The sequence below is a fragment of the Ips typographus genome, linkage group LG6 (genome assembly GCF_016097725.1).
Source record: "Ips typographus isolate SLU linkage group LG6, UJ_Ityp_2.0, whole genome shotgun sequence".
Taxonomy (NCBI): Eukaryota; Metazoa; Arthropoda; class Insecta; order Coleoptera; family Curculionidae; genus Ips; species Ips typographus.
This window is the reverse complement of record NC_138427.1, coordinates 1,470,568-1,496,936: the sequence shown is the minus strand read 5'-3', so window position 1 is coordinate 1,496,936 and position 26,369 is coordinate 1,470,568. Positions and strand designations below refer to the sequence as shown.

The 26,369-nt window shown below is 34.3% G+C and overlaps 1 protein-coding gene and 1 long non-coding RNA gene across 4 annotated transcripts in view; both read left to right on the top strand.

Moving 5' to 3' along the window:
- The window catches only part of zfh1 (Zn finger homeodomain 1), a 200,471-nt gene that overhangs the window by 35,197 nt on the left and 138,905 nt on the right, over positions 1 to 26,369 (top strand). The window contains exon 1 of one of the 3 annotated variants that reach the window (XM_081982136.1): positions 22,312 to 22,630. The exons of the other annotated variants lie outside the window; for them this stretch is intronic. Coding sequence (XP_081838262.1) covers positions 22,591 to 22,630 — 40 coding nt within the window. The 5' untranslated portion in view covers positions 22,312 to 22,590. Of the gene's footprint in view, positions 1 to 22,311; positions 22,631 to 26,369 lie in introns of those variants that run through there. 3 annotated transcript variants of the gene reach the window in all.
- LOC145730722 (uncharacterized) lies at positions 22,778 to 23,965 on the top strand. Its single transcript, XR_014178670.1, has 2 exons — positions 22,778 to 23,501; positions 23,558 to 23,965. It is a non-coding gene; the product is annotated as an uncharacterized LOC145730722 (long non-coding RNA).

The window sequence follows — 26,369 nt, the reverse complement described above, 5'->3', positions numbered from 1 at the left end:
TTTAGTAGTAATTAGAATAGTTAATTGTAATTCAATTCAATTGATGGTTAGCAGAACATCAAATGTGAACCTGAACATCACAGTGAACGGTAAGAAAATCCAACAAGTATCAAAGTTTAGATATCTGGGAAGCTGGTTAACTGAAGACTTGGACCCAGACGTAGAGATACGAAGCAGAATTGAACAAGCCAGGGTAACATTTATGAATATGAGAGCACTTCTCAGCAACAACAGCCTTAATTTGGCATTACGGTACCGTTTTGTAAAATGCTACATTTACTCTGTACTGTTGTACGGGGTAGAGACATGGACAATAAAGGCCAATGTCATGAACCGACTAGAGGCGTTTGAAATGTGGGTGCTGAGAAGGATGTTGAAGATTCCGTGGACGGAACACGCAACGAACGAGAAAGTACTAAACAGAATGGGTATAGAAAGAGAACTGCTGCAGACAGTAAAAAGAAGAAAAGCCGCATACCTCGGTCATATATTCAGAAATTCCAAGTACCAGTTCCTACAGTTGATTATGGAGGGAAAAATCGAAGGAAGGAGAGGCATCGGGAGAAAGAAATTTTCGTGGCTGAAGAACATAAGAGACTGGACAAACCTCGATGCCCACGCACTTTTTAGAATCGCACAAGATCGTAGCGAGTATGCCAGAATAGATTTTTTCCGAATTGCACTTGATGGTTTCTAAATTACAATTGCCTATTCTGAATTACACTTGATGGTTTCTGAGATGCAATTCCTTATTCTGAATTACGCTTGACCTCTTCTGACTCTCACTTGGCCTTTTCTGAACTGCATTTGGAAATGGTGCTTATATTGCTTCTTATTTTAAAGTAATAAAATCACTTAAATTTTTAATTGTCTAGAATACTCTATAATGTTGTGATTACTTCTTTTTTTAAGAAAAACTACAAAACCTAGCCCTAAACTACAATAAATACGAGATTAGATACGAAGCGGAATGAAAAGCAGAAGATGCTAAGTGAAACATCAAAGCAGGTTGCATTAGACCTAGGAAGTTTAATGGATTAAGTGCATATCTTTGACAAACCCAAGTCTGGATCTTCTACAACTCTCGTGTCCCGAGATATTTGATTAAATACTTTCAGACGGAAGCAACTTTATTCTCGAGCAGTGTATTGCGGTATCCCTCAAAAAAAAGTCAAGCTCTATCCGGGACAACAACAATCGAGGTGCCTCGTAATGGAAGTTTCGATACAAAAAGTGCCCCATTTCGCCCTCATATTGAAGCAAATCGATTAGACAAAGAATAATGGCGCTAGGTGGCAGGTTTTCTGTGCACCTCTCACAAAGGTAGAAAGTCGTTAGGGGCATCCATTAGTTTCCAGTTGTTAAAAGCAAACGACGTAAGCTGAAAGAAAAACTCAAAGGGCACCGAGGTTTTTATTGTCGTCTTTCTGAAAAGGGAAATTTTATTCTATGGTTTCTGGAGTATTAATCAAATAAGAAGGCTACTTATAACTTAGGTGTTAAAAAAAATCAAGTATGATTTCGTCATAACTTGTAATTTCTTATTAAACAATTGTGAAATCTACTTTATACACTCATTCTGATTACTTTAATTTTGTCTTGTAATGTGACAGCTGGAAATCCCATTTTGGCGATATTTCGTAATATGCTCTATTGTCTACCTACTTAACCAACGGACAATTGGTCCTTTCTAGCTTTATATTGCTTTCCATTGTGTCTTTCCTTTATATAAAATGTGCGTAGAACCTTCTTTTATATCATTCCGTTATAGACTAGCTTTTCACTAAAAACTTTTTATTTACTATTGTATTGGTTGTTATTAGTTTAGCCAGCCAGGCAATAAACACATCGTAAAATTTCTGTACAACCTTCGGTTCCACGGAATTGAATATATTTTTAGTAATTATTCATATGGAATATCGTTTGCGGACGTGTACATAAACCTAATTCAAAAATATATTTATTGTGGACTTTTAATAGTTTACCACATATAAAATTTCCAAATACTTTACGACTGGAGTTCTGTTTGGCAAGCTGATTAAAATAAGGTTGGCTGTTTCAAATCCAAAAATTCCGAATATTTTTGCCTAGTTGGCAAATATAAAACAAGGGAAAATACAATAACCGCCACCTCCCTTTACCCCTCACCGCGACGTAATGAATGTATTCGCCTGTTTCGCAATTACATAGTTTAATTTGAATGTAATTTATAATTCCGCATTGTCATGCACGTGATGTTCGCCCAGTTTGCTAAATGCACCGGCATTTCGTTCGTTACACGGCAGAGGTAGAATTTAGGTACGGCTGGATGCAGACGGGCGCAAAATGCGCATTTAGCGACCCGAATAAAACATTCTGGCAAACCTGATTTGCCGAAATTTTTCAACAATAATTAGAGTTAGTTGTACAAAAAATTTTTGTTTTTTAGTTGTTGTGTTATAATAGTTTGAAGCGCGGATTCTTCTACCGTGATCATCATCGATACAACAATTTCCAAAAACACCAAAAGAGAGTGAGTAAACCAAAAAATATTTTGTTGATAATTAGAACAATGCAAAAAAATATTTGACACGGTTTACTGCTAAAAAAAGCGTCAGTTGGTACACCATGTATCTGTGACGTAGAAAGGGACATGTCCTCTATCTTTTTTTTAATTATAGTGAGTTGAGTGAGACGGAATGCATGGACGAATGTCTAATATCAATTTTAACCAAACGTCAACGGTCGAAAAAGACGTGACTGAAATTGTTGCTGGTAAAAGTCACTTGGAGTGAGAAAATAAATGATTTGAGCACATTTTTAGAATTCTTATTAAATTTCCTACCCAATAACCCAAAAAAAACACTACATAATTTAGTAGAGTCAGGGAGAAAAGCTGTGTCAAAATTTGAACTGTCAAACACAGTTAGAAAGAACAGTCAAAGACAAAATCGCTGGTAAAACCCACTTGGAGTGAGAAAATGACAGTTTTGTGCACATTTTTGGAATTCTCATTGAATTTCCTATCCAACAACCTGAAAAAATACTACAAAATTCGGTACGGTCGAGGAGAAAAGCGGTGTCAAAGTTGGAACTGACAGAAACAGAGTTTAAAAGGACAGTAAGGAATAAAACCCACTTGGAGTAAGAAAATGACTGTTTTAAGCTAATTTTTAGAATTCTCATTAAATTTCCTATTTGATATCCTTGAAAAAACACTACAAAATTTGGTACAATCAGGGAGAAAAGTGTCAAAATTTGAACTACCAGAAACACAGTCGGAAAGAACAGTCAATCACACAATCACTGCTAAAACCCAATAGGAATGAGAAAATGTTGTTTATTTTTATAGTAATTCCTTTTTTTTGGAAGTTATCTTTTGCTGGAAAAATGCCGTTTAAGCGTTATGTTGTTCAAACAATAGTAAGAGCTGTCCCAGTAAGATATTTTTCCAAAAAAGAATAATTTGCGTCCTATAACTTTAAACTTCCACATACGTTATAAAACTGAAATGTTTCTTACTATCATGGCAGTTTTTTTTTATAAAACTTCCAGCAATTTAATATTGAAACGTATGTCCTTAAAATTCCACATGATTTACGACCTCATTGACACTATACAGGGTGTAAGGATTTAATGTGTTTTGACAAGAAAACACCATTTCTCGGTTTGATAGGAAAAAATTAGTAGAGCTCGATTTTTGAAAAAAAGATTAATGGCAAATACCGTATTTCGATATCTTGTCAGTTTGCATCGCTAGAGGGAGTTTTTCGAACTTCGCCCATTTTGAAAACTCTTCACAACTTTTTTGTTTATTAAAATGTCGAAGTAAAACACAAACATTTTTAAGGCACTTTTTTAGATTTCACAATATATTCACAAAATCAATAATTCACAATTTCTTGCTCAAGAGAGAGTTGGCCTGTAATTGATAATCAGCTAAATTAAAGTAGAGGTTAAACGTTTTGTGGGTGGTAAAAAAGAAAACTTATTAAAAGTTTTTCGACGATGCAAATTGCTTCGGACATAAACCATAAAAAGTCGTCGTCAACGTCGAGGTGTTAATGTTTAAAGTTGGCTTTTGTGCCTGGAAGAAAATTCATTCAGGAAATTAAATTTTTCCGTAAAGAAATAAGGTGAGAGGTGCGTTCTTTCTGTCTGTGACGGTTCTGAGTGACGCCTCTAATGGAAGAGCAGATGGTGTGAATGAGCAATTTGGTTTTAATTTTCGCAGGTGCCACACAACAACGGGATCCCGACGCCGCCGGTCTTGTCAAAGCCATTCATAGGGAAATTCCCTTTTTAATGTTATTTACAATTCCAGCGGCTTTTCAGTCGGTCTCCGCAACGTGTATGAAAATTAAAAGGAAATTTGGAATTATTTCGGGAACGTCAATCATTCTTATGCAAAACGGTTCGGATTTAAATTGGCTGTGCAAGCAGGGCATTGGCTCCACCTGAATGGCAATAATAATAAGTTCATTAGATGCGAAAGGGAAAAATTCCCACAGCGCAATCGAGGGTACGATGTGAAAACGTTCATTACGCACGTCGCCCGTGGCTTTACAGAGAAAAATGCCACGTGGATCTCCTGGGGGTCACGTGACCTATTCATCGGTAAGTATCGGTGCTGATTGACCGTCGGTTACCGCCTGAGGTAAGACACAATGGCCGATAGTTATCGTGAGGGGGACCATTTCATATTATTCTACTTGGACCTTTACTTTTTTTCAAGTACCTATTCTAGAATGTCTTTTATCTCGTAAATATCGTTAGGAAATAGGGATAACGGTTACTCACTGAAAATTATTAGTCCAGAGATACTCTGTTTTTTATGTTTTCAATTACCGTTTAAATGAAACACGATTTTTTTTAATGAAACTGCTGTATTTTACTGCATTTTTCGATAGCTCTTATTGCATGAGATACTAAAATTCCAGAATTTTTTGAGATTCTGAAAAATTTCCAGAAGTGTTTTGTAAAAGCTATCAGAAAAAAGAATAATGCACACGGTGTTCAATTTAAAATAGTCGATATTTCTTAAGTTGAATTAGTCAAAGTATATTTTAAAAACTAGTAGCATCTAATGCAAGTTTATTTGAATAAATCTTTTTTGTCGTTCCTGTAGAACGTTCGCACCAAATATGAGTATTTTATCTTTAGAAACAATGGCGATACAGACAATTTTTCATCAAAGTAAAAATTAACATTTTGCTGAAAAATTTTAAATATTAGTATAATGTGTTAAAAAATAGGGAGTTTTATTTAAAAAACTAATATTTTATCTGCCACGCCTTTATGAACCACCCTTGTATATACAAAATAAGTTGTAATCAACATTTTTTTTGTATTTTTCAAACCTAAAGAAATAATGAATTTGTCTCACCCTGTACAGCAATACTCTAGTTTTAAACATAATCCTAGAAATACAAAAGTCAACCTAACCGCAATTGGAACGTCAACGTCGTAAACCATGCCAAAAGTCAAAATAAAAGTTAGAAATTATTATATCCAATAGGAACGCTCAAAGCTAGCTACGTCATATTGTCAGCGAATCTAAGCAAGAAACGTTAGAAAAGTTTCATTTTTGGTTGAAATTTGAAAAATAATATATTTTTGCTGTTGTACTTTGTACTCCAAATGATTAAAACTGATTTTTTAATTTGTGGGATTTAGCATATTGATAGTAGTAGTTTTATTATTTATGTAGCTAATTTTTAAAAATAATTTTTTTTTAAAGATATTTTTGAAGAAACTGACGTTGACTGATCACTGTTTTGCTTTTTACTGCAAATTTCCGCAAAAGTTAATGCCAATTAAACCCTAGATTGATTCAATTTGCTTTTTTAGTAAAACCAACCCAGCTTTTCCAAAATCTTTAACATTCAATTTTTTTGAGAAAGTACAGAAGCGTTTTGACTTTGTATTCGCCTTAAAAGTTCATCTAAGGAACATTAAAAATTTAATATAAAATATATCAATCAAATACAAAAATTCTGGAAAAAACTACGATTCATTTAAGTAAAATTTTTTTTGTTGATTTATTGTTATGTTTTTACTTAGACAAATACAACGGATTAAGTCGTTCTACAAATACTAAAATGCCAACCCAACCAATTTATGTCAAACATTTAATGAAAACTACTCTACTATATTGCAAATTTCAAAGAAAAAAACGTATTTTTATATTTTTTATGGGTTTCCAGACTAAATATTATATGAAAATAGATTGTCTAATGGGTTTTTTGTCACCTGTTTCGCGTTGGCGATTTTTTTATAATCCGCATAAAGGTGTTTGGTAATCAGCCAATAATCCACGTAGGTAGTTTTTTTCTCCTATCTGCTATTTTTACGTTCAAATAGATTGGGAGTAAAATACAGGTTACGGCGGCGGCAAACACAATAAATTAGCTTTCAATTTTACGGCACGGCAAAAATGTTTACCTTTAGCCAAGAAAGCTAACCTGGATTTTATTTTTTGATGTTTATTAGTCTGGAAATCCTTTTATTCGAGATTAATTTTGAGTGCGCAGATAACCGGGGTAAAACTGGGTCACACGTTCGAAATAAATCGCACACATCAAATACGTTTTATTTTTAAGTTTTTAATTCGGACTTTCCTTTTGTTGTTAATAGTGTAAATATGGACGGCTTAAAATACTCATTTGTAATAGTCAACGATTTAATTTTGATTAATGAACCCGTTCTGGACTAGTGGCCTTTAATTAAGATTTTTCAGAATATGCATATTATTTTTAGAGCAAAAAAAATGTGACCCTCACGATATAGCGCCATCTGTCCGTCTCTCAGTTGCATATTTAAATTAGTTTTCCGAACCAATACGTGTAATTGAAGTAGAACCCTTTAAGGCAAAATGGTGTTTGCATTGCAAATGGAAAACTCTACCTTAATCCAGTATGATGTATATACCCTCATTTATAACCTCTTTTCGTTTAATCGAAATCCACTTGTCATACCGGGGGTAGCCAGGAGCCATTAGGAGGTGATCAGATACAAGTTCGACGCTCAAGCCTACTATACCAACCACAGAATGTTCTTTTTGTTGGGTAGGAAATTTAACGAGGATTCCAAAAATGTGCCTAAAACTGTAATTTTTTCACTCTTACTGGGTTTTACAAGCGATTTGGTCTTTGACTATCCTTTAAACCATGTTTCTGACAGTTTGAGTTTTGACACCACTCTTCTCCCTCACTGCATCAGAGTTTGTAGTATTTTATTAAGTTACTGGATAGGAAATTTAATGAGGATTTCAAAAATGTGCTTAAAACTGTCGTTATCTCACTCGAACTAGGTTTTACAAGTGATTTTGTATTTGCCTATCCTTTAAACCATGTTTCTGACAGTTTGAATTTTGACCCCACTCTTCTCCCTCACTGTATCAGATTTTGTAGTATTTTATTAGATTACTGGATAGGAAATTTAATGAGGATTCGAAAAATGTGCCTAAAACTGTAATTTTTTCACTCCAACTGGGTTTTGCAAAAGATTTTATCCTTGACTATCCTTAAAACCATGTTTCTGACGGTTTAAAATTTGACACCACTCTTCTCCCTCACTGTAAGAGATTTTGTAGTATTTTATTAGGTTACTGGATAGGAAATTTAATGAGGATTCCAAAAATGTGCTTAAAACTGTAATTTTCTCACTACAACTGGGTTTTACAAGCGATTTGTTCTTTGACTATCCTTTAGACCATGTTTATGACCGTTTAAAATTTGACCACTCTTCTCCCTCACTGTATCAGATTTTGTAGTATTTTATTAGGTTACTGAATAGGAAATTTAATGAGGATTCGAAAAATGTGTTTAAAACTGTGATTTTCTAACTCCAACAGGGTTTTACAAGCGATTTTGTCTTTGACTATCCTTTTAATAGTGGTTTTAACAATTTTGCCACTACTTTTCTCCTTCAATCTACCAGGTTTTGTAGTGTTTTTTAAGTTATTATATCAGAAATTTAATGACTGTGTGTCTATGTTTAATCAATTTTACTACTCTAAAACGTAGTTTGATATAATTTCTTTCACCACCTCGCAAAGAAAAATTCAGTGATAATAGGTCTGGTAACCAAGCAGGCCAAATTTGCACTAATTAACTAACTAGTAAATCACTGTTACAATTTTGAACTGTGTTGTTTTGTTGTATTGAATTTACTGAATTCTGGCTTGTGTTTGACTATCGTAGTCCTTCAGCACCTCAGTCTTTACACATGGACCCCTTGATTGCTGAATGAGTCACCGTAACCGAGGGGTCTTTACCTATTGCTATTAACGTTCACCGGATACTGCAGCATCTGCGTGCAGATCAAAGCAATCAAGATGCACTTGTTTAGTGTATACACTGTGTGTTGGATACACGGGGATTTCCACCCTTGTTCGTTGCGTATCGAATTTCCAATTTGATTTCAATGAACGTACGACAGGGCAATAGTTTCTCTGGAAAATTGCCTGGCTTGGACCAATTATCCGGAGTCGACGTGTTTAAAAAAAAAAACACGAACGGAAAAACGCGACGTTGTTAAAAGCCCTTAAATATTGTGTCGGAACTTTTTAATTTTCACCGACACAATTCATCTTCTTTTTGTAAAGTCCTGTCAATTTCCCTGTCATCTCTAATATATCAAGGTAAGCGACGTTAAGATACGTGACTGAAATTAATAGACCGTCGAATATCCAAAGAGTGGCAGCCCAGGCTACGGCGAAAAGTAATTTCCAGGATAAACAATTTATTTACATTTTTCTTTTCGAAACGCGCGTTTCAGTCTACTACGAGAGATGTTGGAGATCAGTTTAATCACTAACTCCTTTAAGGGTGAAAAATGGACGGAAAATTTTTGTCATTAATGAAACGACAATTTCGATTATTTAAATTTAAAAATTCTGATTCAGAAACTTGATTTTTAGCTAGGGAGAGACAACAATTAATTAAAAAAGTAAATTATTGTATTCACTAGAAACTAATATTACAAACGTTAATTATTCAGTTTAAGTTTAAAGCCTTCGACAATGCAAAGCACAGAAAACTTGTGGAACTTGTGTTAGAATTGTAACAAGTCTATAGTGGGATCAATCTGCAAAGATAAAGGTAGCTGGGGAATTATCGGAAGACATTCAAATCAAAAACGGAGTCCGTCGAGAATGCGTGCTATCATCTCCACACTTTTCAATTTATACTCACAAGCGATTATTGACGCGGCTCTTTATGATGCCACAGAGGGAATAAAGATGAATGGAGAACTCATCAATAACATTAGTTGCGCTGACGACACTGCCATCATAGCTAGTAGTCTTGAAGATCTTCAGAGTCTATTACAGAAGGTGAACGATATATCCAAGGAATTTGGACTGAAACTAAATATCTCAAAAACAAAGTGGATGTGCATTAGCAAACAAGGAATACCAAGAGTAACCCTTACACTAAACCAAAGCAGAGCTCGTTTAAAAATACACATATTTAGGAACAATTGTCCCCAGTCAATGGGACATAACCATAGAAAGCCAGGATTGAGAAGGCAAGATCAAAGAAACGTCTCACTACCACTAAAAATTAGACTGATAAAATGCTACATATTCATCAACAAGGATGACGTCACAAACGAAGAAGAACTGGCAAACAGCAAGAAGTCACATTCATGGTAAAGAAAAGGAAACTGGAATACTTTGGCCATCTGATGAGACACGACAAATATCGCCTTCAGCAGCTTATCCTTCAGAGCAAAGTGGACGATAGAAGAAGAAACTTGCATGCAAAATCTAAGAATGTGGTTTGGCCTGTCATCTATCCAATTTTTTGGACAAGCTGCTAATAACAGGATAAGGCAATTGAAGAAGTAGAAGTTTAAAGAAAAATTGACACTTCTTATCCTAGTTTCCAAAAACGTTACTGACTTGGCTCAATATAATTAAGTATTACCCTCATAAGTGAATACAATCATCACAAAGTATTCAATTTTACGTAAACCGTAACACGTACTTAAACGTAATTTCCAAAGTCTGGATGCCTCCGTTTTCCCTCCCAAACTACTACAGACCCCTATAATTACCAATCAGCTCCGTATTCACCTAAGTTCCTTCACAACCTAAGGTGTACTTAGCCTCGAGTACAGAGTCATTACCTTTAATCCAGTAAGTAATTCACCTCCATAAGATAACCGCCGTTTCAAATTACTCGCTTATATTCCGTCTTAGGTTGTGCTTAATTAAGCTATTCAGCCGAGCCAAAACATACACCGGTTGACGTCGACGACAGTGTCGGCTGATATCGTTCATTAAATACCGTGTGATTAAAATTAAGACGGCTTTTGTTGCTTGGATGTCTGGATTTCAGCCCCTCTGTCCCGATGAATGTCAATCTTGGCTTGTTTCGAAAAATTCAGCCAATAAAACAACACCAACGTTAAGCCTGAGGGACGTAATTAGTACTATTCTCACTGATTTAGAAGCCAGAGTCGTTAAATCAAAATAATACCTGGCTACACTCGAGTTGTCAAAAGATAACAAGGGAGATTTACAGGAATTCCTCCTTTGTTGTTTCAAGTAAAGATGGCTAATTATACGCTTTTCTTCATAATAAGTTATTTATAAAACAGGTTTGATATACTGCCACAGTTGGTTGATAAAACAAAAACAGATTACACAAGTTTACAGAAGGTTAATAATACAAATTGTTTTATTTACTTTAGTAACAAAACATAACTACTTTTTTCTAAAAACGGATTAAAAATGCAACTAGTGCTTTAAAAAAGCGTTTTAAAGCACGGTTAAAAGTAAACAAATAATAATTATATGCTATTTCGTAGTATTGTGAGAACTTTTTTGGTAGTGGGACCAATCTGTTCCATGGCATTTTCTTCATTTATTTATGCAACTTGAGATTAAGACGTATTAAAAATTATATTCACAAAATGTTTTTAAATTGTATGACAGCCTTCAGAACTGGTTTGTCTGTTTGCGGAAAAAGAATTTCTCAATTATTGAAATTATTTTTGCGTTTGTAGAAAAAAAATTGTATGATATTCGTCTTAAAAGTGTTTTTAAGGCATTCATGCAAATTGCATGCAACTTTCACATGCGTGCCCTAAAAACGCACTTTTAACACTCAGATCATAAAAAGCACAACAAGGCTTTTTTCGGGGGTAATATCCCTAGTGCATTTAATTTTTCCGGAAAAATTCGGAAAAAACGAGTTTCTAAGTAATTTCGTCGACTTAGTCTCGTCTTCGACTCGGATGATTTTTAAAACCACTCTCGCTCATGCTATTTGTTAAAACAAATTACTTAGAAACGAGTATTCCAATTTTTCCACAGGAAAAATTAGATGCACGAGGGATATTTGGTAAGATTATTTCCTGAGTTAAATAAACATTTTATTTTAATTAAAACAAAAAGAACAATAATTAATAAGAACAATAACTTTCAAGCTAGAAAGGGTAACACTATTCTTTATGTTGCTGTGAGGAGTGTGACATTTTTTCGAATTTTTTTCCGGAAAAACTGCTGACAGCTAAGTTGACAGTTGTTAAGTGATTTTTCCACTTAAAATTTACATTTGTTATACTAATTCTTGATAGCGATTGGTCAAAATTGATAGGAAGGAAATAATCTAAATAAACTAATCTAATAATTATTATAATTCAGGACGAACAATCACTTTTTCATTAAAACGGCCATATCCCGTGTAATTTCCTCCTCAAAGAAACCTCGTACCTCATTTTCGATTTATAAATAACTAAGCAGGATCTGTAAAAAAGTTAGGGCAACTTTTCTAGAGATTAAAGCCAAAAAATTACGAAACCTGAAAGCGTTTTCATAAATAATTCATCAAAGGCCGTACCTTGGCTCCTTTACGGAAAAGGCTAATTAACCTTCGGTTAAAAGTTAGATTAAAATCCAGTTTAATAAATAGCCGGCTAATGCCTGAAATATTAAAGGTGACAAGGCCAGAATCCTTTGGCTGGATTGGGTGCAAAATGTTGTTGTGTTCAGGGAGGTATTCGCAAATTTGTGGGTTTTAAGTGGATTATTTTGATATTTAAAGAAAAAGAGTGACAGAAAGTCCTTGGCGTGTTTTAAATTGAGTTATTGAAGGAATTTTCCCGGTCGCGAAAAGTGTTCACGTGTAATTGAAGGGCTGCTCGTCATCATCGTACCGGTGGAAATTTTATTAGGAATTTAAAAAAGGCAGCCGTCTTCGAGCAGATTAAGTATTCACTACTTGTTTCTCCAAACCGTATTACGAAAAACGTTAAAAGACTTCGATACTTGAATGTCTAATTAATCACATTTTCCTTGTTACCATAATTTCCACATAAAGGTGTACTTTCCACCCTTTTTCAACGAGGAGCTTTGAATAAATTACGGCGTCTCCATCACGACAAAATTTTAGGACTTTTTGCAATTTATTAGACCAAATCATAGGCGATCCCCCATATCCAGTTTGGAAAAAAGGTGCACAAAGTAATGTGACATCAAAGGGAACAGTTAAGAATTGAGGTAGAATTGCTCGAGTGTACAAAAGCGGTGCAGAATCAAATGGAAGGTAAAGAACGCCGCTCGAAGGGACAAAAGGAGACTGGAAACTTAAGAAACTTTTCTTTCATCAGCGGTAATGGTTTTCAATTCTTCCCGGCCGAAAAGCATGACCCGGAGACCGAAAATGGAACGTTCCGCGACACAGGTGGGGAATAATCTCTGTTACACTTCAGGAAACATATAACTTTTATTATAGGGGCACCTTCCTTTCCATTTTCCATTAACTTGCTTCTTCTGCCACTTTAAATTCCTAAGAATTTCAATTTACTTTGTTACCATTGTAATTGGTTATTATTGTTTCATCTTGTCAATTTGGAAATATTTTTTTTTGTCTTCAGGTTCAAAGTTTCTGATATGATTAGTCCTTATGGTAAATCCATCTGTGAAGTATTTGCGTAAATCACAGCATTGTTCGTAGTTTGTGATTGGTCAAGAAAAAGAAACAAACTGAAAACTGGCTTTTTTTGACTAATCACAAACTACCCACTGTGTAGAAATGCTGCAAATGTAGACTTTGTTAAAAAGTTTAACTATCGAAACCAACTGAACAATGTGTAAAACAAACATTCAAATATGTCAAAATTTTCAAATTGTCAAAATAGTCACGTGACCTTCAAAATGTAGTTTAACGTTAAATAGTTGGTAAAATAAATTTAGATAATTTAAAAAGCTGAAATTGTAAATACACGTCACGTTACGTTGATAAGGCAATTTTCAGCTTGCAAAACTGCGACAGCTAGCTGTCACTTGTCAAAAACAGTCACGTGACCTTTAAAATATAGTTTAATAGTTGAAAATCTGATGAATTAAATTTAGACAGTTGTAAAAACTAAAATTTTACAATATACGTCACGTGACGTTGATAATGCAATTTTCAGCTTGCAAAACTGAAGCGGCTAGTTGCCACCTGTCAAAAACAGTCACGTGATCTTTAAAATGTAGTTTAAACGTTAAAAATTTGGTTAAATAAATTTTGAGAATTGAAAAAGCTGAAATTGTAAATACACGTCACGTGACGTTGATAATACAATTTTCAGCTTGCAAAACTGTAACGGCTAGTTCTCACCTGTCAAAAACAGTCACGTGACCTTTAAAATATAGTTTAACCGTTGAACATTTGGTGAATTAAATTTAAATAACCGCCATTCTATAACGTCAAAACAACGTTACACAATAACTTTATTTTATAACTTAAAAACTAAAATTTATCAGTTACTTATGCAGCAAACTGCAAAGTTTTTTAATCAAAATTGAATCAACGTAACATATTTGCCGTTTTATTAACACGTTTTTAATGCAATTCAACTTTGATTTGTGTGTTACTTTTAAACATTTGCACAACAAACGTTTTGCTGAAAACGTGAATTACACTTGCAACGTTACTGTTGCAAATTGATTCAAGCGACATTTTTAGTATAATTTAAACGCAGTTTGCAGTTTACCAAAATCAACACGTTAATATCCTCTACTAATCAATTAAATATTAAAAAAATATTGGGTAATAACGTTAAATAGACGTTGATAAGTATTTCTTGCAAACGTATACATATAGAAATCAATTCAACGTTGATTCAAGCAACATTTTTGCTTTATTTTAACGTTGTTCAATCTCCTAAAATCAACTTTAGGATGCGTTTCAGTACAACGTTTCTTCAACGTGGTTGTGTTTATTCACACACATTTCCTGACATCCATGTACTAGTGTTAACCGATGGTGGAAAAACTCTGATCCGACATATAGGAAGTTTTTCATAAAGCAGATTTGCATTGGCCCTTATGAGAAGGACCTTTCAGGACAATCATAAAACTACCCTCGGTTCCTGCTTGAGTATAGGTAAAAGCCCTCATCAATCGGTATCCCTTGCGGCTATTTACAAAAGGTCTCAATGGAACTGGCAATCTTTGCAATATTTAGTCGGGCCTGGTTAGTCATTAAATTCTCGATTGTCTATATTGGATTCAGTTTTTGACAGCAATGAATAAAATTTGCTAGACACAGCAATGTACAACATTGTATTTGGTATGCATGTTCCAGAATTAAAATTCCTTATATTATATTCAAACGATAAAGCTAACTGAAAGCCATAAATAAAGGTGTATAACATCCACAGAGTACATTCGAAACTTTTCGTGTTAGTACGCGCCATGAAACAAACCGCAAGTAATACGGAAAGTTGTTGGAAAGTTATTCTGCATCTGGGAATATTTTGTGCACTTAATTTCCGCCCAACAACGTGTTAGAAGACAAACTTACGGACCGGTTCCGTATATAAATGAGCCGCTAATCAGCCACATACAAATAACCATTTAAACCTTCTGTATGATATTCGGTTTTAGCAGCTTATAACTGCGGAATTAAACTCTACACAATTGGAAACGTTTGCAATTATCTGTAAATCGTCACCTTTCTCTTCATTAACTACTTTGGTCGCAAAAATGACATTCTTGACCACACATGAGCTGAAATTAATTTCTATTGCCTTTTGGTGACGTCTTTTCGTGATTTAGAGCGCAATTAAACTCTTACTTTGACGTTTCAAGTTTATTAGCAGTGGAGTGTACACCTTGAGGATTTACAGCTTCAATTTATGACCTGAATTATGATTCAGTCATAAGCAATAGTGAATCACAATATATAAATCAAAGGGGTTTATGGGAAAGTTTGCTGTTGATCTTCATTCCCAAATATAAGAATAACCATATTTGGGAACTTTCAAGACAAGTTAACCACAAAGGATGGGGAATTGGCAGACTGGAAATTACGGAAGATATATAAAAACTCGTTGAATACTGACAACTTAATATATTCTGCAAATGACCCATACAGTATTGGCCTCGTTCCCAATTACCTATTTAAGTTAACTAAAAATGTGCTTTTTCCGTTAACTCTTTGTTGTAATTTTTTGTCAAATTTAAAAATTCTGTCTCAAACGTAGTTTTTTTGCACAAACAAGTTTCAAAGGATAAAATCAAAAAACTGGAAAGCGATCGTTGGTGGAAATTTAACTTAGTGTCCGTTATACGGGACCGCCAGTTTACTTTTATCCTTCCCCATACCTATTGTATGTTTTTATTCTTCCATCCATTCACGGTTCACCTATACCTTTCTTTTATGGATATTGTTTCGTATTTACGTATAAATCATCCAGAAAAACCGCCTCCAGGATATTTGTGTACGATTTTTGCCAGTGCATATGGCCATAAAACGTTTATTGAGCCACCAGTTTTTTTTTTATTCTCAAAAAAACCGTTAGCATTGCATACTTATAGTTGAATTCCCGGGCAATTTGGAATTACGACGAGAAGAATGAATTTATTTTTGGGCGTAAAAACGCAACGTTACACTAAAATAACAAGATCGTAAATCGGAGCAAATATGTGGCGTTAATATTTTGTGTTGAAATTTGTACTGCTCAATTTTCTCTAATTTTCCGTGCTAATTGGTTTACTTTATACGTTTCCAGAAACCAACCTACAATTTGTTTTGCATTTGTTTATATATAGATCAACGGTCTAGCCGTGCACCAGTATACTGACAAATTCTTGAAATATTAAGATTTCAATGCAAATTGTATTTCAACTAGAATATGTTACTAAAAAAGCTTTAAGTTATTGTATTCTAATAGAAATAGTTATTTACATTACTAGTGTGGTATGAGTATTTTGATAGTCACAAGTCGGAAATATTGTCAGTCATATTGCGATCCATTAATTTGTCATACCACACGAGTAATGTACAGGGTTGTTACATATATTTAGACAGCTTGTGGAGACTTCCAAAGTCACCAAAAGATTTTATTGATTAAAATAATAGACCATGACAAAGGTAAAAAAATACAAAGTTGATAAATGTTTAATGGAACACCCTGTATATTTATTATTTTCTGATGAGTTGTTTTTTGATTCCAAAAATATATAATAGGTTGACATTTGGTTTGTCCGTTTTCGAATTATTAGCATTTAAAGATTGTGTTATAAATACGTGTGGTTAAGTAACGTTAAGGGGGGTTTGTTAGAGCAGGACAAAGAACTTTATAAATCAAATTCTTTATTCCCAAAATTAAAAATACTCTTTTTTATCGCACTAGTTAGGTAAAATCGCTCAATAGCTACGTAACTCAAAGTGAGCTATTTGCATATCAGGCTAGTAGTAGATATAAGTAGGTTTTTATTTTGCGTATAAGCTATCATCATATGGACTTCTTCTTTACTCTATAATCATATCATTCACTCTATATCATCAAGAAAATCACATTTCTAGTCTGAATTCCTTTATTTAAGGTGGCTTTTAAGGTGGAAACTTAATCCCTGAGTTGTGCTATTGATTCAATGGGACCAGAGCAAAGTTTGAGAAGAGGCTTAAAGTTAAACTATTAGGACTGATTCCGGCTAAACCCGAATCCGGTGTTGTTTCAGTTAGAGTCCTTCGGGAAAGCATGATCTCTTGACATCGCTTTTCGAGTTTTCGTGGCGGCATTGGCGTGCAATTTCGTGTTTCACCCCAACCAAAATTTGTCACTGAAAATTCCCTTTTTATGCGAATTCAGATTTTCATCACGCCCCCATGAATGGAAATTATTCGATGATTGATTGCGGAGGTAAGCATCGAGGGATAACGGTGGTATTCATAATCTCTACCTTTATATTCCGGCCCCTCTTGGAATTTAGAGCAACCGTCTTTTCAGGGTAATGTAGTCGTTAAACATCAGCCTTATAAATTGGGTGCCATGTTTACATGTTTATTGTGCCTATGGATCAAAATAAATGGACCGTTTTATATTTACAGCAAAACATTGATGTGAAAGTCCGTAGATTTACATATTTACTTATCCGAGTATGCTTACTCACTGCTTGGATATCTAATCGTTTAATCTCCCCCTGTTTCTATAATACAGGTTGAAGAATCTAATTTTTCGATAAAGCTGCAAACAATACTCTTCTGTGTCTTAGAGGCGATAACATCAAATTGCAGGACGATTTATGCCAGCAACAAATTGCGATTTCCAAAACTGTCTTAATTGAATCTCAACACTGGAGACTTGAAATATTTAGGCCGATCGATTTTTGCTGATGCTGTGGGGGACTTATCAGGTACCGGTGACTGGCAGATGGCTAAAAGAGAGGGTGACTTGAGGTGGAATACAATGCATCTGCATTCAGACAAAAGGGTGTTTAATTCCTGTCCGCCACCCCAACGTGTAACGCGTTTACCTCGCCAGATGTGGCACGAGCTTAAAAAATTCAATTGGATAAGCTGGCATTTTCGACTAGGGACATTTCCACACGATAGATATTGGATTTCTCCTAACCCGAATACAGAAACACTTTCTATACTGTCCTAATTTTTGCTTGGTATTAATCTGATTTTTCAGAATCAATTATACTCTCTAAGGGATGTTTGAACCCTAAAACTACACTTCCTAAACCTTCATAATCCGATGGTTTGGTAATTAATTGAAAAACTGTAATTCCGTGTCTCTTGCTTGGGGTCCTAAAACGGTCTTAAGCCGATATCTTCTACTCAGAGGAATAGCACAGTTTCCAGTCGGTTGGCCACCTTTTATTACCTTTGGAGTTTGCTCGAGGTGTTTACCTGACGCCGACTAAAACACAGGCTTGAACCTTTTAATGTGTATCCAGCAAGTGTAAGCTCTACCCCTGGAAGTTAAAGTTAAGCTCATATAATAATTTAGAAGTGTACAGCATTGTTTAGATGTAATAAGTTTGTGATGGAGAAGGAAGTAAGTAGGATGAAGCCTGAAACTTAACTGTTGTTGGTCAAACCTTCCTAAAGCCCTTATCAGCCACCAAAGGTGGAACTTCGATCTTTCGGCGACACTTCACCTAACCACTAATCCTGCTTGCGTCCACCGTTCAGGAACGGGATGTAATTCCTGCTATCTTGGATTGCAGGAGCTGCCTCGCTTCGCACTTGACTGCCCTTGTATCCTTAAGGGATTTCACGTTCCGAATGGCGCGGACGATTGACCAAATAGACTTTCTATCGTCCCGGTTAGTTTACTAAATTGGTTACCTTCCAAGTCGTTTTAAAACTTTTCACATTAGATCACCTGAAAGTTCGTTTCAGGTTCGAATGTCCTTTTTGAGGGCGACGCGTAGGGTCCTGCACCTTGTCAACCGCGTGATTAAATCCGACCGTGGGGCCTACACCTGAGTACATTGGCAGCAAGCAAAATGGGCAGTAAAACTAAATGGAATTACCAGGGGAACGGTAAAGCCGAATAGTTTAATCAGGAGGGGACGGTATAAAATGCCCCTACTTTATTTCATTATGACAATGGGACCATTTTATATTAAGCAAATTGGATTTCTAACTAACAGCAGTAAAAGTAATCTCTGGATATTTGAATTCGCTTTTAGCACCTTATAAATACTGTCATACAATCGTGAATAATTAACTTGCAGTTGATCATCGAATTAGACCCTTTGGTCTCATGTTATTTACTTGCAGAAGAAATGGCTCAATTTTATATTTTTTAAAGAGACGAAAACTAACTTAAGCAAAAGTAACATTGTATAGACTTTTATACGTTTATGAAAGCCAGTGAAACGAGCTTTCCATTGATATAAAGAACTTGATTGGTTAGTGGTACGGTAAGAAAGTGAAATTAGTGTTTTTTTGCTCATTGTCTCAAACCACTAAGAACACGAGAATCACCTCTTTAAGGTGTTCTGGAAGGTTTTGCACAGTAAAACCGTTAATTTGAAATTGAAAAACAGTTTTAAGACATTTGGAGCTAGGTGGAATGTTTGCAAATGCTCGTAACTTATAGTCTCAAACCACTGAAATCGTAAAAAAAACCTTTTAAAAGAGTTTGTTTATAGCAAAACCGTTAATTTGGAATTGGAAACCCATTTTTAAGACTCTGGAACTGTATAAAAGGTGTGTAAATGGTCGTTAGTTCCAATTTAATGATTTTGTGCTAATTGCATTTTCTCAAACCACAGAAAACCTAAAACCCCACTCCTTAAGAAGCCTTGGGAAGGTTCTCCATAGAAAAACCGTTATTTTAAAACCAAAAAAACACTTTTACGACGTCTGGAGTTTGATGAAATTGCAATTTGGATACTTTGTTTTGTACCGATTTCATTGTCCCCCCACCCTGAAAACATGAGCAAGACCTTCCTAAAGAGTCTTTAAATGTCTTCCATAGAAAAACCGTTATTTTCAAACTGAAAAAAATATTTTTAAGACCTCTCGAGCTCCATGGAAGGCTTGCAAACAGTTTTAAAGTGTAATTTAGTGATTTTCTGCTCAGTTTATTGGCTCATACCACTGCAAATATGGGCAGGACCTTCTTAAGGAGTGTTTGAAACGTCATCCATAGAAAAACCGTTATTCTGAAATTGACCTTTGGAGCTTCATAGAAGGTTTGCAATTTGTAAAGTGTAATTTGGTGATTTTGTGCCCATTTTATTATTTTAAACCACTGAAATCATGAAAGAGCCTTTTTTACGAGTCTGTTATAGTAAAACCGTTATTTTAAAATGGGAAACACATTTTTAAGACCTCTGGAACTGTATAAAAAGCGTATAAATGAGTGTTAATTCCAATTTGGTGATTTTACGCCAAATTCCTTTGAAAGGTCTTGCGCAGTAAAACCGTTAATTTGAAATTGTAAAAACATTTTTAAGCTCTCTGGAGCTTCATAGAAGGTTTGCAAATTGTAATGTGTTATTTGGAGATTTTGTACCAAACTCATTATCTGAGACCATTGAAAACATGAAAAAGACCTTTTCAAGGCATCTTCCATTGAAAAACCGTTATTTTGAATTTAATAAAACCTTTTTAAATCCTTTAGAGCTGCATGGAAGGTTTACACATGGTTGTAAATAGTAATTTGGTCAAAAGGAGTCTTTGAAAGGTTTTATTCAAAGGTTCCTTAAAAATACGTTATTTTGAAATAACGGCAAAAGTTTATTTAGTAAAACCGTGATCTTAAAATTGCAAACACATTTTTAAGACTTCTGAAACTATATCAAGTGTTTGTATCAAGTGGTCGTTAATTATCTAAGAGATAACCTAAGAAATTTTGGACATTTCTGGTGCAGTGTTTCCGTGAGTCTTAAATTGTTAACTTAATCAACTCTAAAAAATGTGAAGTCAATTATTTGCAACCTCGTTTGCAACATATTGTAGACTTTTATACGTCTATGAATAACCAATGAAATGTGCTTTCTATTGACGTGTGTGATACAGTTTGGCAGCTAGGAGGCGGATATGCTCATAAAAAAATTCTTATTTTCGTATTCTTAAAACACTAAAAACAATAATCCAAGCAGCATAAAGACACCTTGCAATTTTCCTTTATTTCATGGTTGTGTAAGGCTAATCTAAGAGTAGGTATTTTTAGTTTTAACAGTAGGAAAAATATAAAGCCAGTGACTACATAAAAAAAATTAGTCTGTAAGCTGCTTACAGAGCTTACAGAATAGTAATAAGTTGATGTGATAGTGATAATTTCAATGAAAAGTAGCCTGGTGCAAAATTGAATAGACGTCAAGTTTATACTTAAAAAGCCTTGACCTTGTTTCCTATCGTATACTCCTCGGTATATTCACTATCCTCTGTCAGATAATATATAAATTAAACATCCTCATTTTCTAATGAAGTGTAAAAACAATATTCCACAATTCAGAGAAAGTAATTTAGACCTTACTTAACCTGTTGAGGTCAATAAACATAGATCATATTTTTGCCAACAGTTTCCAAATGTTGACTTTTATTTTCCACAAGAGCAGTATCTGTGTAAAATAACAAATAATGTGATTTTACACACTGCTCTTGTGGACTTAGAGATAGTCAATAATTATTAAACTTGATGACATTTAAACAAGGATTTTTTTGGTTACTTTCAGATGAAACTGATCTTACACTGGCCTATTAACATGAATGATTCTCAGTTGCGCTGATTAAATGACGGCAAATCAAAATGTTTTGGATTGAATCGGCCGATATAAGGTCAACAAAAATATATTCGGTTTCCAGTATAATTGTTACCGGAGACCTTGTGCGAGCCTATGATTATAAACAAGAAACAAAAAAATATCACCGAGTTGTAAACCTCTGGAGATAACCTTTTCCTTGTGCGCTCATTTATTCTGCTTATCCACTACCTTATTTCATCATTCTAAGAACGTATTGATGCAGTTGTTATTCTAATATTCCGATAAACGTATTACGTTGTCTCAATTAGGTGCTTAAATTATTGATTCCCATGTTTTGAAACCCCGTAAATTCAGTTTAATTAAAGGAAATAGGTGTTAATTGAGTCCAAATTATCGAAATCCGGTTCTGCTTTCGTGGAGGTTTCTCGATAATAATCCCCACGTCGGCAGCAGGTGTAAAGGAGAGGTAAGTGTCAGAGCCAGGGGTGGCGCACCCTTACCTAATAAATGGGGTAATTTCCACACTTCCAGCCACCGCCACAAGGCGTCAGTCGACTTGTCCGACCGCCCCTTATTAGCACATCATGTACCTGATGTTTAAACGCTCCTGTTTTGTGTACCCTTCGTCCTTTTCACAAACATTCCTCAAGGAAAATTATAACGCAGACCCTTTTGAAGTCACAAATTGCTTTCTGACTTACCGGAAATATCTTGTTTGAGACGACTTCGTACGTTATGCAATTTAATCAAGAGACTTTCTAATTAACGTTACGAAAAACAAGGAAAAAATAACACACACGCTATATAGCGCAAAAATACTTACTCTCGCGAAACAAATAATAAATAATGTATTAATGAGATAAAGAAGAATTTATCAACAGGAAAGTGTTCTCCAGCTTCTCGTACACGAATTAGGTTAGAAATAGATTCTCGGTAGCCATTAATTAAAGTAACTGATAACGAGATGTTAAAAGAAATAATGTTGGTTATCGAGTTTTACTGCGTTTTGTCTCCAATAACTGACTATTGACTGTAGTTCTTCTCGTGTTGTTGACCTGTTGTTGTCGCGGATTATCCAAATGGTGCTCGTTTCTCGGATCAAGTGGTGAAGGTGTGAATTGTTGACTTTGTGAACTGTCGTCAAGTCGAAAATGAGGTTTAAACAGCAGAACACCCGTAGGATACTTCCAGGTGGGTTTTACATTGTGTAGACCAACCAAAGTGGATTTATGACTAAAAACTTGTGACATGCATCTGTTGAGTAATCATTATCTTATTAATAGCTTCAATACTCAGATCGTTGTGTCACAATTTAACTCTTTCATGTTGATTAAAACACCTTTGAAGCGTAATACTAATCATAAAAGCAACACGTTTAAAACATCCATCAGTCAAACGTTTAAATACAAACAGCAGATTTCCGTTCCCAAAAATAAAATTTCCAGGTGGAGCGGCGATTAATAAATTTTCTTGTAAGGCACGGGCACAGGATATACGGTACTATTACCGCCATTTTTAATCGGCTTGTTTAAATGTTAATACGATGGTTTAATCGATCCTAATTATTAAAATTTCCTACCGTTAAATCTCGGCGGTAAAATTAAATCCTGTGCAATTGCGGCCTAGGAGAATTCCAACAATGATGACTTAGGGGATTTGGGATACAAGACGTTTACCTTGCGGGAGAAAAGTCGGGATAACTAATGTCTAAATTTAAATTCTTTATGTAAGTAATTTGGTTAAATAAATGACACGTCTCTGGGGTGTTGTTAGTTGACCATTAAGTATGCATAGGATGAAGTTTTTAGTAAACTATCGCCGTGAAAAATTGACGTCAAGTTTATTGATTTATTGTCTAAGGCCCATTTCACACATGTACGCGGTGGAAAAGGAAAGAATGCGTTCGTTGGACCATTTGTCACACGTCAACCTGGACTTCCCGTAACGTCAAGCATACATTACGCTCCAGCATAAAGCGTGCAAATTCTGACAAACTATATGTTATTAATCCCCTTAAGCATCATTACGTGTAAATTACTAGTTTAACTATAAACTTGGCAAGGTGAGAAGATAAATTGTTGCGATGCTAAAATATCATGGAACCCCACTGGGTTATAGGCCTAACACGACCGAACGAAAATCAACAGCACACCAGACTTAAATAGATCCAGGATTTTTAATATTAAAACACGTAATCAAGTATAGTTTGGCATCGAAGTGGATATTTGTTTGTTACGTAGGCTTAATAGCACCAGGAAGAAATTATGACACAATTAGGGGCCATCAAGGAACGCCCAGGTCGTATACCACGAAACTGTGTTTGTTTGGATGAAAATAAACGTAAATTTTTAGAGTGTTGTTTATAATACACTTTGCTCATAATAATAAACTGAATGATTAAAGTTATTAGAGAAATCACGCAATTTAGGAAATGTTTAATATTTTTGGCTGTGTTAAAGCTAGATAATTCGATTTTATACAAGTAGTCAAAGGGTAAACTAAACTTGAATATTGACAGAAAGTCCAACACATGTTCTATTCTATCTAGTAGTAAGTCAATTAATAATTTGTTACGATATTGGATTTTCACATGCAGTTTTGAAAAAATTTCACAGGTTTTTCAGGTTCAACACTGTAAAAGCACTGTGTTTGTGGGCATTTTTCTGGTTTGCTTGAATAAACTGAAAGTTTGACAACGTTGTTTCTAATAAAGTGTTTTAACGTTGCCGAAGTCATATGATCACTTTTGCCAAATTTCAAAGCTAGAAAAGCTTAAAAAATATTATAAAATACTGTAAAAATCTGCGTTTAAGCTTCAGTGTTCGGGTCAAAATTTGGTAGAAACTACTGTAAAGAGTGTAAATAATATCTCAAAATATCTTAAAGTGTCTAAATTTGTTTTTTGTGCTTGTAGGTTTAGTTAAAAGTATTTTCAGCTGTCTAAATTAAAAGAAAATTCTGAAACGTGCCTAAACCAGGTTTTAATAATTTAATTAAACTTGCTGTGAAAATTTAAATATTACATATTCGAAAATATCCAACTAAATTTGCTTTTAAGCTTTGGGGTTCAGTTGATGTGAATTGGGTTGAAAATTAGAATTTCAATTCGAACTAGACATAATTTGACAGCTTATGCTTTGTATCCTAATAATCCAGTTATTGGACAAAATATGAGAAATCAAAATTCTAAATGAAAAATTCAGTAGGTTTGACTTTTTTTGACTATATTGAAAGTTTTGAAATTGTTAATTACTTAGTAACTGTTAATAATTAGTTAATTATTTATAAATCGTGAGGTTTTCTAGTTTGTTTATCAATCCCAATCCTTTGAGCGGTTTTGTCGTATTACGACTCATCAGAGAAGATATTCTTGTTTGTCAACTGTCAAAATCGGTTACTAAATGAAAGAAAATGGACAATTTGGCAACCCAGTAAAAAACGAGAGTATTGATTATTGGAAAAGTTTGATAATTTATTAGAGAAATGATAAGTTTAGCAACGTTGCTGAAATGTGATTAGTGTTTGCTTAAGAGTAATTTTAGAAAAAAATGTCAGTTTGCCGAAATCGGTCACCCTCGAAAGAGTAGTTAGTTAATTATTGCAAATTTTAATTTTGTTGAAAATCTAACTTTTCTTGTAGTGTAACTGACTCTTTTTTTTAGGGTTCATGTTTTTTTGAAAAAATACTAAAATTAATTTTTAAACTAGAAAACTCCCAGGCTTTAGAAAACATTTTAAAAGCATCAATTTTTGACCCCGAACCTCTGCTTTATGTAAAATCAGTCGTTTTTGATCATAAAATGTAATTTTCTTCAAAAACGGTGTTTTGAAAAACTACTACCATTAATTTTTAAAGTAGAACACTCCAAGGCTTTAGAAAACATTATTAAAACACCCATTTTTCCAGGGGCGTAGAAGATTGAAAAAACATTACCAACCCAAAATCTTCGCCATTCCTTTATGCTAAATGAGTCAATTTAAAAACTGACTTTCTTAGCAATCCTGCATAAGCAGGAGATATTTGCAAAAAACGATATTATTTTTTCAATGACACCCTGTATCTCGATGTTTTGCTTGTGACGCCAATTCTGGGACACCCTGTACTACCATCTTACTAGGACGTTTCAAATGTCCAACTTCACGCAAAAAAATCCACACCAAACCAAATTTTTATCTGACAAACTGAAAGCATCATTTTGGATCAAAATATGCGGTTTGATTTCTAGTCTAAGTTTTTTTTCCACCTAATCTAATATAGCTTTCCACAAAATTAGTTGACTCTAATCAGTTATAATGTTTACACAAACTTTAAACAACAAAGTTAAGCTTCTTATTTAGTCTAAACGTAGACAAAAATTTCTGAAAACATTCTTATAAGGATAAATTTGTTTCTGTTATTTGTCAAAATGTTAATAGAACCTTTTTGTTATTAAATAATATTAGTAGAACAATTCTGGGGTCTAAGTTGACTCTCTCAATAGAAAATACTTTCAAATGAGATCAATTTTAGAAAAGCAAACTTGAAAATGGGTTGAACACAACAAAAGATCTAGTTCTGTCCAAATTATACAAAATTACTAATGAAACTTTTGAATTGAATTTTAATTTTTAAGTAATAATTGTAGAATTCGTGAACTAGTTGGCAAGTTAAATTTAAAAGAATCGATTGACTTGTAAATTTACAAAATGTTTGTTATCCGAGACGACATCCGGAACCACACGCCAGTTTCTCAACTGGAAAATATATAAATATCCTAAATAATGATGGAGCAGAGTGTAGGTGCACATTTTTGTGTGCGTGTAAATGCAAAACACGAATCGGAACATATTGTCGAAATAACCTATATATAACAATTTTCGCGCTTATTTACAGAAACATCACGTACGTTTCAGCATTTGTATGAATAATAAATATGATTAGCAAAAAGGT